The 13,211-nt window shown below is 42.1% G+C and overlaps 1 protein-coding gene across 1 annotated transcript in view; it reads right to left on the bottom strand.

The window, feature by feature from the left end:
- The window catches only part of ITGA2 (integrin subunit alpha 2), a gene marked incomplete at its 5' end in the record, with an annotated part of 70,863 nt that extends 59,453 nt beyond the window's left edge, over positions 1-11,410 (bottom strand). The window contains one exon of the mRNA XM_082337121.1: positions 11,321-11,410. Coding sequence (XP_082193247.1) covers positions 11,321-11,366 — 46 coding nt within the window. The remainder of the gene's footprint in view (positions 1-11,320) is intronic.
- Between the last annotated feature and the right edge of the window lie 1,801 nt (positions 11,411-13,211).

Raw genomic sequence — 13,211 nt, 5'->3', positions numbered from 1 at the left:
CTCATTAGTTTTCTCCTTATATTACTTCTGTATTTTTTGTAATTTTTTCTTCTTCAATATGCACAACCTCATCAGTATACACTCACAATGGCAAGTAGGTATTGTCAACTCATGTACTGAAACAGCAGTGTTATAATCACAGTTAATCTGTTTTTATTTTAAATCAAACAGATTTCTTATTGAGAATAACCTTCTAAATAAAGACAATGCGAACCTCTGACAGGAATCAAAAGGAGGAAAGAATGCAATTGGCAAGACACTGGATTTTTCGTACTAAAAGTCAGAGTATCTTATAATCCTCACTTCAATTACTTTGCTGATATTTCATTATGTTTACAGAAGCCTTAAAAGGCAAGTCTTTGTTTTACTGCTTCACCTCTTAGTTTTACTTTCTTTTATCTTGAGACCGACGTTTTCTTCACATCAACTACAATATCTGAAACTATTTAATAATTAACAGAGATTATAACATTTAGTGTAGAAATACATTACAGGCCACAAAAAAAAAAACCACAAACCACACACCCAGAAGAAAGGAAAAACAATGCCTCATTTAGTAACAAATCCTCCCTCCCTCCCCTCTTCTTCTCCTCCTCTCCCTCCCTCCAATGAGTTTTCTTGGCTTAGTTGGCTGACTGCTTCTTCCTGGAAGTAGGTCAGCTTCCAGCCTGAAAGCCTTCGAGTGTGTGAAAGTCTGAGTCACTGCCTTTCAATTACAACTGTTCATGATCCAAGAAGCTGCACCGAAGAGTTACCAATAACCTGCTATAAAAGCAACCCAAACATGATACGACGCACAAGTTGTGAATGAGAAGTTGGAGAGACTGGGATAACATGACTAGGTGCTGTCTATTTTACTGTTCTAGCACTGCTGCAGACTAAGAGATCTAATAAAATTTACCCACAATTGCATTAGTTACTCCGAAAGACCTGTCCTTCTCTTGATAACTCCCTATTTGTGGCCCACACATTGCCTTCCTTGGCTCCCAGAGCAGAAGAATAAGCTGCTCTTCATCTGGAGTTAAGAAATCTCAGCAACCTACTGTACACACAAGGACTGATTCCAAGGTAATGCTTAAGAGCAGTTCCTGCAGGACTGACAACTTCCTATGTGCTTTTAATAAAGACAGCAAGAATTCAAGCCTACTCAAATTTATTATTCTGGCATGTTTCCATCATTAAGTGGGAAAAACTTTCTTTTACAAAAAACTCACATAAATCGCAACTTTTTAAACTGATCTGCAGTTTTTCTTTTCTTTTATATTGGTACAATAAACAGGATTGTTTCAACCTTGTCCTTAGACTACCATAATCCATAGTTTGTTCTCAACAATGCCACAAAGACATTAAAAGTACATGACGCTAACAAGCTGTACACATATGTTTTATTTGCAGTTAGGTCACTGGCTTCACAAGGAATAAAAACCCTTCATGTGCTTCCCTGTGATAAAACCAACTTTTCATGCAGTATTTCTCTCCAGCAAATTCTGTTTCCTTGTGTCCACATTATCAGTTGTTGACCCTTTTTTAAACCAGCAATATTACCAAATATAGTCAGAGAAGCATGAGCCACACTACGACTCTTAAGAGAGGAAATGCCCGTCATCACACTGAAACTGATGCGATTATCTCTATACCGTTATTTGCTGCATTTGCTTCCCTCAGCTGCTGTGAAAGCATGTTTGTACACAGATGAAAATGCATGTTTGCACACAGGTACCAAAAAGATGGAAAAGCAACCAAAGGCATCTGTATTTCCCTACCCATATCACACTCTAGGCTATATGAAAATTTCAGTCTATTATAGCATATTAGTGTATTATATCATTATATCACTGCTAAATGTGATGTGAAAAGGCTAAATTAGAAAAAGGCTGTGGGACTCGCCATCACCATCAATCCCTGTGCCACTCCAGAGTCGCAGCCTGCAGTGTGAGGACTGCAGTGGCTTAAGAGTGATCCTGCCATCCCGTGTTTAAGACCCTGTTCCTCCCTCACAACTTCTCAAGAGCTAGCCCGGAGCTCAGCTTTCTGTGCTGTACACAGACAGCCTGAGAAACAAGAACAGCCTCAGCTGTAAAAAGTTTGCTACATCAGCTTCCTGCAACAAGAAAACTTCCAAAGCACCACAGGATATGTAATACAATAGTTGGAAGAGCTATAATTATCAGAACTTTTGTTTTCCTACAGCAGACTTAACGACTTTTTCTCTGCCCTGATTTTAATGGGACCTCATGGCTGGGCAGTCTGAATGGTAGGTAGGTGGTCCCAATCACTCACCTGAAATTCCTCCTTAATGCACACTGAAATGATCAATTCTGGTACCAGATAGGGCCTAGGTGGAATTTGTGCTCATTAAAATTAGGAAAACAATCCAGGCAGCCCAAACTTCAATAGGTGCCTAACCCAGAATGAACTTAAGATTAACTGTCACCTAGGTTTCACAGCACGAAGTCACATAAAAATTGACAATATGACACAGGGGTAGAATATAAGAGCAGGGTATCCTATCCTACTGTAGACCCACTCCGCTATCATGGCCAGAGGTGATGAATGCTTCCTGATTAAATAATTTCTGCTCTAAATAATTAAATGATTTAACTAAACAGCTAAATAACTTCTTTTTATGCATTGCCTATGTACCAAATGTGAATTGCATGAGCAGTCCAAAAGGGCCAACTCAGAACTCCTCTCCTCCCAGCTAAGTGCCCCAGACGTTAGGCCACAGGCAAGATGTGTCTTTGCTTGTCTGCCTGGAAACATGAATATGCATCCCGGGATGAGCCAAGACCTGGTTTCAATAGCAGAGGTAGAGAGTGCTTCTTTTTGCTTTGTTGCCTGGTAGCAAAGATGCTTCTGGAAAAGTCTGAGAGGTGAGTCTACACTGCCATGAGCCTCGAGGGAGAACTAAGCCCATGGTTCCAAGGTGACTATTACCAACACTTCTCACACAGCTACTTCTTGAAAAAAACCTGACCCCTACTGCTCAAAATTCTTCCCCACCCCTAACCTCAAGGGAAGGAAGCACCCGAGAAAGATTGAGTTCACACACTCCCCTTGACCCTCCCGAGCCTTCCTGCTTTGCAAGCAAATATTTTTCGTGCACTTTAAAAGCACCTAAATGTCTCTTCTGAGGCCAAGCCACATAAGTCTGCTTCCCTGGGGCAGGATGACCAGGCTTCTGGTGAAGTGGGCTGCATTGTGCTCTCTCCCAGCCCGCAGCCTGCACACCGGACTCTGGCAAGTCCAGATGCCTGTGGTCAGGTGGGTGACAGGCTATCTCTAATCAGAGTTCAGAAAGAAGTTATCTTTTTGTAAAATGCAGCCATTGTACATTTTGGGGTCAGAGAGGAGGGACCATGTACATTTAAGAAGAGTTTTCTGGAGATAATACTTGCTTCCACAAAAGCAGAACAGTTGCTTTTTGTCTTCAGAGAAGCAAAGTCTATTGTAGCTGTCAACCTCTCAGAAAGACAACTCCAGAGACTCTTAAAGTATTTTTTTACTGTTCAATATGATGAACTGGCTTTGGGCAGTTTGGAAAATAAAACAAAACCAGAGAGAGTAGAGACAGTGAAATGAAACGATATTTTGCTAGAGTCAAACGGGTAACTATTATTAACAGAGCTACTAATGGACTACTATCCAAGCAGTGCTGCTGGATTTTTTCTCTGTTTATTGTTTTGCCCATCTTAATAAGAAAGTTATTTAACTTTCAGTCATTTCTGCTATTCTAAATTTGACCTATAGGTATTTCAGGCATATTTAAATGGGAACTCTATTTGGTGGGCATAGTTAGACAAAGTGTTGGGCCCTTACAGTTTTTCCACTTAGGAAAGGTTAGCTAAACTCTCATTTGAGAAATTTCAGCTAAATCTGAGTTCAATATCTATAAACCCAATCAGTTTTATATGCATCTGAAGTACTGCACATAAATACAACTGAATTTTATACCACACAGTAGGAATACTGGATTAAATTGCTCTCATTATTAGAGCACTACTCTTATTGTCTTATTAGAATTTGCAGTAAAGAAAGTAGAATCAATGTAAAACTATTTAATAAAATGTGCCTTTTTGTTATTTGAGCAATTACCATTGTCCTCAAATAGAAAATGCAAGCAAGGATACAGGCGTGGAAACATTTGAGTCACGCACTCTCCATTGTAATGATATTTGGTAACCATCTAAGACACACTATTTGCCTGCGGACAAGATACCCCACTTGCTTCTGCTTCAGACAGGTGTCTATCAAGGGGATTCTTCTATGTTTTACTTTCTTTATTGTAGCATGTTGCTATTAGGAAAGCAGGCCACTAACTCTTGACACAGGTTGCCCTGATTTGGACACATACGTAGATATCTAGCTTACTGAGAGAAGGGCAGCAGCCAAGAGTAAAATTTAGGCTTAAAGTCCAGTAATTTACTGATTTGTTGTTTTAGCAGATTATGCAATTAAGTAGAATTTCTCACCCGGTGTGCTTTCACAGTTGAAGGGAGACATGAACACAGCAGTCACAAGAACTGAGAAGTTATGAGAAGTGACTGCTATGTATGTGCAAAAGGTAGACACCCTGTTAGTTAATCCAGCTGGTTTACCTACAGGCAGCTGCCTTACTCTAGGCAGCAGAGCATGGCAAAAGCACACCTCAAAAAAGTGCTGGCTTCACAACTTCTCGTAACGGTGCAGTCTTACCGCTACATACAGCTTTGTGTCGCAGCCTTAACACAGCATCAACTGCTGCCAGCTTTCTTCTATAAGAGCAACTTATATTTGAGACAGATGGCTAGACTGGCAGATAGATAGATTGGTAGATAAAAGGTAAAATCCTAATTCAACCTTTTCCCACCACCACCCCCATCCTCAAACTCCACTATTTTCTTATGTATTGCCACTGTTCAATACACTCCCTTCCAGAAATCTGTTGTTAACAGTAATTTTCCTCAAGATTTCTTTATTGTCTGTTCTTTAGAAATCAGGTAAAGAGATTTATTAGCCAAAGAGATTTGTATAATTAAAAAATATATCCTTTATGAAACAAAAGAAGAATGATAAATTTGGAAGCAGGATTAAAAGGGCAAATAAATCAGGAATAAGGCAGGAGAGTTCCACCAGGGCTGTGCATAACTTCCAAGCCCTTCAGCCTGTCTACCAGTAATTTGAAAGGGACAAAAGAATCCATGACATTCATCATGTGTGACATTCAACCATGCAGATGCCATTCGGTTATACATAAAATGTCTTTGCTCATATGGCATTCAAAGAGTCTGTGTTTATCTTACTTCTTTGCCTGCACAGTTCCTCTTTTAAGTCCTGAAAATACGCAAGTCTTATTAGATTTTTAAAGAATACACATCTCCAGGAGAAAATAAAACAAAACTTAGTCCTCTGAAGATCCTGGAATGCTGTTCAGGGGCTAATTCAAAGTAAGAATTACTAGCACTCAGAATAGTGAGTTTATTTGCTAATTCAGAACTCCCATCCTGATGTGGAAGCAATGGAATTGCTCACACAGCTTACGTTGACTCCACTAGTTGCCTTTAGTGTTCTCCACCTCCAGAAAATGAGTGCAGCATGAGGAGGAAGAATGTTATCGCATATTGCTTTACAGATATACACACTCACACTCAACTAATACAGACAGAAGATATCATTTATCCTGTGTAATTCACATTAATTTATTTTTATTATCCTTTCATCAGTGCCTTGAAAAGGGGGTATGTTCATATAACTATTTAGCATAGATACATGCCAGTCTTTCACCTGAAGGTTTATAAATAAAAATCCTTCTCTTATATTTAACAGAAATGAAAACCAAGGCTGAGACAGCTCTCTGATGTCCTTGACTAATTTGAATGGGAACAGTTCAGCCAACTGATTTACACAAAAAATAAGCTTATCACCTTGCTTTCTCTCGCTGTACAGGGTCTGAAATCCTAACACAGCGTAGTAGCACAGGGCCAGAGATCACTTTGTGAAAAAGAAGGCCTAAACATTAAAACTGCTAATGGAAATGTCCTAAGCCAAGCAGATAACGTGTTGGTATGCAAGTGCATGGCTACGCCGATGAGAATCCGGCCTGTGCCCTGTCTGCATTTCAGCATGGTAACCATGGAAATGGGAACCAGCCTGCACAGAGCCTAACAAAGGAAACCTTTAAATGAAAATAACAACACTGGATAGAGACTGCCCAAGATTTCTGCTGGGGAAAATTACTTGCTTTACTCGTCTGAAAATGTATGAACTCGCTTTTACCTGTATTAACCCTGAAGGAAATTATTTGATTTACATTTAGCTGTTTGGACATTAAGCCATTACATTTGCAGTTCTAGTTATTAGCCCTCATGAAAACACATTACATGAAGTACATGAAAAACCCCACTTTCATTCATTCAAAATTAACAATAGTGAAGAAAGACCACAATGAATAACATTTATATAGTGGCTAAGAAACACGATAAAACCAAGGAGTATCAGTCTTGTTACTTCTTTGACTTCTTAAACGAAAATTCTGTGTCACTGAATCAAAAAAGCAAAGGACAATTCAGAAACTGTTCCAGAGCCAGACAGCACATAGTTAAAACTTGTTGGTAAGGTCTCATGTTTACTTTGACCACATTATGCACAAATAAATATTAACTGTTAATGTGTTTAGGAGTGTGATGGTAATACCCTGTATGCTTTCTAAAATAAACATAATTTGTACAAAATACAAGTCCTGTAATACAGTATGAATGAAGCCTTACTTCAATGCGCAATGCTGTGAAAGGCAAAACTCCAAAAATAATGTATAATAACGCTCCTACTACCTGACAAACTCAAAGTAGGAAAAACTAGAGATAGTTTTAGTTTAAGAAGAGTTCAAGTTTGGGTCCTGCTTTCAAACAATCTTGAGATTTTAGAATGATTTTTAACATTGACTTTAGTCACAAATATGATAATAAAACAGCAAAGTAACAGAAGATGATTACAAAGAAAAAGGCAAAAATTAAGACGAGTTGTACAGTCTTACAGGTTGTAAGCTGGTGTGTATGCATGTGCCTTATGATCATACACTGCATTTTCACCTGGACTTCTGGCTTCATTTATTGCACCAAATGTGCAATTTTCACTTGCTATTCAGTAATCAGTTTAGTCCCTGCTGCTCAGTACATTGCTTTGTACTTTTTATGTATATTATTTTAACCTACTGAATTAGCAGCTCAGCTTCCCTTTGGATTCATCTCTACATATATTAATCATAAGCATCTAAGTGTTTGCAAGCGATAGAGATTTTTCAGCACTCAGGTGAAATGAGAGATCTTCCTTAGCCCCATTTAAAAAAAAAAAAAAAAAAAAAAGATTAAGGTCAAAAGTACTTAAAAGTACTTAACACTGTGGGGTACTTAGTAATACAGCTAAAAACCTTATTTTTTTCAGAATACTTAGCACATTCGAAATACAATTTCCATTGACTTCATTCACAGCTGTGAATACACAGCAGCTTTGCATGTCAAGATGCACTTTCACAAGCAGCTCAAGCCAGTGGAAGTGCTGGCTACCAGTGAAAGGGACTTTTCCAGCTTCCCTCACTCCTCTGGCCACGAGTTCTGACTGTCCCCTTATGCCAGTGCTAACACTTCAATAAATTGCTTAAGTGAACAGCATCAGTTTAGCTCATCTCCAAAACCGACCTGGCTCAAAAAAGGGAAAAAATTATTCAGGCAAATGGGTCTCTGACCTGTTCCCCAGCCCCAGTGGTAGCACTGGGAAACCGGTGGGAACATGCAATCAGGAGCGGACAAAATGTCCTTGCAGCGTCAGCCCCACATTCAGGTCAGCTTAACCAGATTGTGAAAATGCAGCTTCAGTTTTGAGAACCCCTGGCTGAGCAAAGAGAAAGAGAGGAACACAAAAGCTCCAACCACGTGTCAAAGATTTGATTTAAATGACTCGCCTGAAATTGCACTCAGCTTTTCTGACAAAAAAAGGAGAGAAAGAATCCATTTTTGCAAGGGGGTGGGGGGGTAATATTCCTTTCTCTTCATGCTTTCTTCCTCATTCATAGACCACCTTCTAATTTCAAAACTAAGCAAGGCAGGAGTCCCAGCCTCTTCTCTGGTCACACTACCTTCCCCTGTCAACAGGCAGCGACAGCAGCAAGGCTGTGCATGTGGACACAAGGGAGCATGTGATGCACTGATGTGCAGAAGGGACAAATCCAGGTCGCTAACTTATTTCAGGCACTTCCTAACTTTTGCGTGTTAAACTCTGTTCTTTTATCACAACCTTCATTCCAGTTTAAACAGAAGTGATCTGAAGAAAAAGACTATGTTAGTGGGGTCCTCTCCTATCCCTCTATACAGCTCTACAGCCCATTGCCAACAAGGTCCTCAGGACAACAGGATGTCTTTTTTATCAGCAAAGGTCAGATATGTACCAAACAGAAAAGGGATTACACTTGGAAATTCTGGATTCTATCCAAAGTTTGACAGACACACACCCCACCCCACCCCCCAATTTCAGATAGAGCTGCTTTCTCTTCCAGGCTCCCTGGGTCCCACAGGGAGGCTTGAGGACTTGCGGTCCTCAAGTGGTACACCTGTGGCCCAAAAGGCATAATTATTATTATTATGCTTATTTAGCTGTGATTTTTGCCTTCAGAGTGCATACTTCAAAGAGCGAGGATTTTAAGAACATATCAGAGTTATACCATTTATGTCCTGGGTTGCTGGACGAAGGTGCATGATGTGCTTGAATATGAAGGCCTGCTAAGGTAGTATTGGTGAGGCCACACTAAATTTTATTTCCTCCATTTGGCACAGTCCTCCAACACTACCACTTGAGAACTGTCTCTGAAGCGAATTATTCTCATAAAAGGGAGAACAAGCTGATTCACCCAGAGCCCAGCAATCAGCTGACAGCATGCAGTACGGACAATCAGCGGACCAGGATCCAGAAGCAAACTGGAAAGCAGAGTGCCTCAAACAACAACGGAGATTGCTGTAAAAATACCAAATAACATGAGAACACAAGAGAGAGAGTTTCTGTGTTTTCAGGTGTAGACCTAGACCTCACACAGAAACAGCTACACCCCACTACAACTCCAATACCAAAGGATGTCTGACTGAGCTCCACACCAAGGATGGACAGAATTTATGTTAGAATCAAGCTGATAAAAATAGATTTCTTTCCAGAGGAATGCAGTTTTCCAAAGATTTGTTACTTTTGCCAAATTTAGGTAGATTTTCAAGATGATGCAGATACCACCTTCCTGCCAAATTTCAAATATCTCCTCTGAAGCATGAGGACATTAATGCTTTCCAAAGAAAATGTTACCAGAATTGAGCCCAGGAAAGCTACTGTATTTTCCACTGGCCTCACTCTCAGAAAGAGCTGGGCTATTTTGGCCGTGATTTTTAAGAACAAGCTAAGGAAAAAACTGTGTGCTTAAAATGTAAATTTAAAGAACTAGATGAGGCAAACCTATAAGCAGCTAAGAGCAGTGTGTTAAAACAGAAAGCATCAGGCTTTGTTGTACAGGTTGCTCTATTAAGTCCTTCACTTATTGTTATTCCTCTTAACATAATCTACTGCTGCGTGCTATATACTTTTTGGTCAACGAGTAACAAGGTTGCTATCAAAATCATATTATCAAAATGGCAGTTCTATTGCATTTCTATTCCTTTCTTCCTGTAGCACCTACAAAGTCTTAATGACTTTCCAAACACAAAAGTACATACCAACAATTAATAATCTTTACTAACTGTTGCATTATTTTCAGTTGCATTTGGAGACACAACAAAGCAATACCGCTATGTGGTCCATTTAATATAGCTGATAATTCATATACTGACATGAAATCAAGTTTAAAATAAACTTGGAACATTTTCCTGAACTATTGACTAATTCAGCTAAGCTAGCCCAATTAAATTCAAGAATACCGCCTTTGAAAGTAAAAGAGTTCAACAGAATTCAATCAATTTGAAAATTATTATGAAAGAGCTACAACAGTACCACCACAGCGGGACTCCAAATCACTCGGGGAAAATGCTCCCATCCTGAAACTTTCTTTTCCCTGCTACTTCTACAAGATCAAAAAGGCCTAAGTGAGTATTAACTCAGCAATTACATCCACTAATACCAAATGTTATGACACATCCGAAATCAAAATTATGACAGCTTTCAACTATAAATGAAGACAAATCACGGATAGTGCCTGAACAAAGGAGACCTATCCCACTTTTGTCAGTCTCATTGCCAGGGGAATTTTCCTCTCACCATCAGTCCTCATCTTCTGCTTTCAGCACCGCTCTACAAACCTTTGCAAGTCCTAAGACCCCATGAATTACAGGGCATGTTAATGGTCCTGGTGTGCAGTGACGGTAACCAGGAGAATAAAGGATGGATTAAGCGAAAATGCAGAGTCAATGTTTTGCCCTTTGATACTTCCATGATTTTTCTTTTTATAAAAAATTACCAGGTTGTTTGTACACTGTATATCTCATCACAGGTTAATATTTTTGTATTTGATTTCATACCCTGCAGCCTCACATTCCACTGCAATGTTCGCTATAGTTACTGAAAGAACAAGTTGGAACAGCTCATCAGTGAAAACTCATTTTCATTCTGCTTCTTCAGTGACTTGCTAATTAAGGGTTTGTGAGAGTATACAGTAATATTAAAACTCTGCAAGTGCTTGGGAATTTGCTCATGGCAAGTGAATATGATGGCTTATAGTTCCCAGGAAAACATATGTAATGGTAATTTAGTCAGCCAAGAGAAGGAAGAGAAGATTCAAGTTTCCCTGTCCTTTTCCAAGGAGCGACATCTGCCCAACAGGGTGGGAACAGACGTAGAGGACTCTTGCAAATTAGGAACAGCATTCACAATGAAGACTATCACCTTCCCTTTTAAAAAGGCATAATCACCATATAACCGTAATTTCACACCTCAAACTGCACCCATTCCCTCCCCTCCAGCGCACACACACTCCATTTTATGGAAAGGTGAACTCCACGCCAATCCGGGCGTTCAGGGGTTTAACCTGCTTTTAAAACGCCGCCGATGCATCGCACGCCACACACAGCCGCAGCCGCAGCCGCACACGCTTCTGGCCCAGAAACCACAGGGGCGCTCGCAGCTGGGCACTCACCGCCCGGCCCGGCCCCGGCCCGGCCCCGGCGCCGCGGTGAGAGGCGGCGGCCCCAGCCGGAGGGCGAGCCCGCGCCCCCCGCTCCGCACCGGGCGCAGCCGCCGCCCCGAGCCCGCGGAGAGCCCTACCCAGAGCGAGCGGGGAGACAGACAGACCTACCCAGCGCGGGGAGACAGACAGACCTACCCAGAGCCAGGAGCAGCGGCGGCAGCGCCGCGCCCGCGGAGCCCATGGCGCGCTGCGGTGCGGAGGCCGGGCCGCTGCCGCTCTCGAGCTGGCCGCTTCCCAGCGCGGCACTGAGCGCCACCTGCTCCTCGCCGACCCGAAATACCCCTCTTGCTCCTCCTCCTCTTCTTCCTCCTCCTCCCCGGCCCCTGCGCGCCGCGGCCGCGGAGCTGCCGGAGGCTGCCCCCCCACCCCCGCCGCCGCCGCCGCCCCCGCCCCGCACCCGCGGTGCTCGCCGGCGGAGCCCCGGCCGTCCCCTCCCTGCAGCCGCTGCAGCCGGCCTGTCCCACTCAGTTCTCCCCCAGGTTCAGTCCCCAGAGGAGACAGCAGGGCCGGCTGGCCGCTGCCCGGCGCCGCGCTGGAAGGAGGGCTGCGGAGGGAGCCGGGACCTGCCGCCGTCACTCAGCCCGGGGTACCCTGAGACAACGCTTTGGAGGGTTGGGGATGCCTCTTCCCCAAGTTTTGGGGTAAGAAAAATGTAGAATCGTGGTAAAACGTGGATTTACCTAACAGTGTAGAGTGGCTGTCGTCCTTGAGTATTAAATTGCACATGTAACGACATTGAGTCTCTATCTTCTCCTTTAAATGAAATTCCTGCAGAATATGCCCTCAGCTACGCAGGAGTGCAAAGGGATCCAGGAGCCTTGCCACACAACTGATCCGAAGCTGGCAATGGTGGTGAGGATGTATTGCCTGTGCAAAATACTGCCTACACTGGTTTAGGTGCCAGGCCAATGTCCAGGGACACAATGTGAATCAAAGCCCGTAAAAATAGGGAGGTGAGAATTTCAACTTGCTGAGAAATCAGAAAGAAGTGCAAACTGCAGGGCACCTGTGTGCTGTGCAGCTTTCAGCCTATCTAGCCTCGTCAGCACTGTTTGAATACTGTATATTCAGAGTGTTTAAGAAACATTCATTTTCTCCATTCCGCAGTTGTGGTAAATACCAAAATCTGTGGCGCTACCTTTTCATATGGGATGTATTCTATTTTGTAACAATGATTTCTGCTGAATAATTTTGAACTTCTTGGCCTTAACATTGTGTAATGAAAAAGACAGTTTGCCTGGAAAATTGAAATAGAAATGTTTCCTTCCTTCCCCCTTCTCAGCATCTAGGTCACGGTCCTTTTGGTGTGACACAGACTGTAGCTTTTATTTCAGGAGTGCTATAAAAGTACACGTGTTCTCTCAGTTTATTATTTCTTTTTAATACTCTGAATCTGAATTGCAAGTTAAAGTGAAGAAGTCTGTCAACAGGTGGGATTGTTCAACGGGTATTTATTTGGGCATTCGTTCTTTATGGACAAGAAAGCTCTGCCAGGACATTAAAATCATTGACAGAAGTACAGTAGGGGCCTGTCCCTGTACAACTCACATATTGATTTCTTTCATGTATTTACTCTTTTAGGACACACAGATGTGTTACTCATCCTAATGCGTGAACTTGCACATGGACTCACCCTTTGTGATCACTTCCCAAGACACCGTCACTCCCAACCTCTGAAGCCCTCGGCCAGTCATTACCAGGAATGACTCGCGTGTCTCTCAGAGCAGTCCCTGGGTTTCCTCTTCGTGGTGTCACAGAAGCCCTGCAAAGACACTTTGAGGTGCAGCTACCGAAGCCAGAAACATCAGCTTCAGTACCAAGTGCGATCCAGTGACCAGCAGGCAAATTGTGATCGGGAGAGCCGCTCTAGCCTCTTCTATTCCTGTCTGCGCTAAGTGTATAAATATGTGTGCAGCTCTGGGACGAGAAGGAAAATCTGTACTTCCACAGGGAAGAAGAAGAAAACTAATTAATGGATACTAATGTAAGGACAATAACAAAAAAATCCACAGCATAGAGAAAAATG

This window comes from Platalea leucorodia (genome assembly GCF_965183815.1).
Source record: "Platalea leucorodia genome assembly, chromosome: Z".
NCBI classification, from domain to species: domain Eukaryota; kingdom Metazoa; phylum Chordata; class Aves; order Pelecaniformes; family Threskiornithidae; genus Platalea; species Platalea leucorodia.
This window is presented reverse-complemented; position numbering and strand designations above follow the sequence as displayed.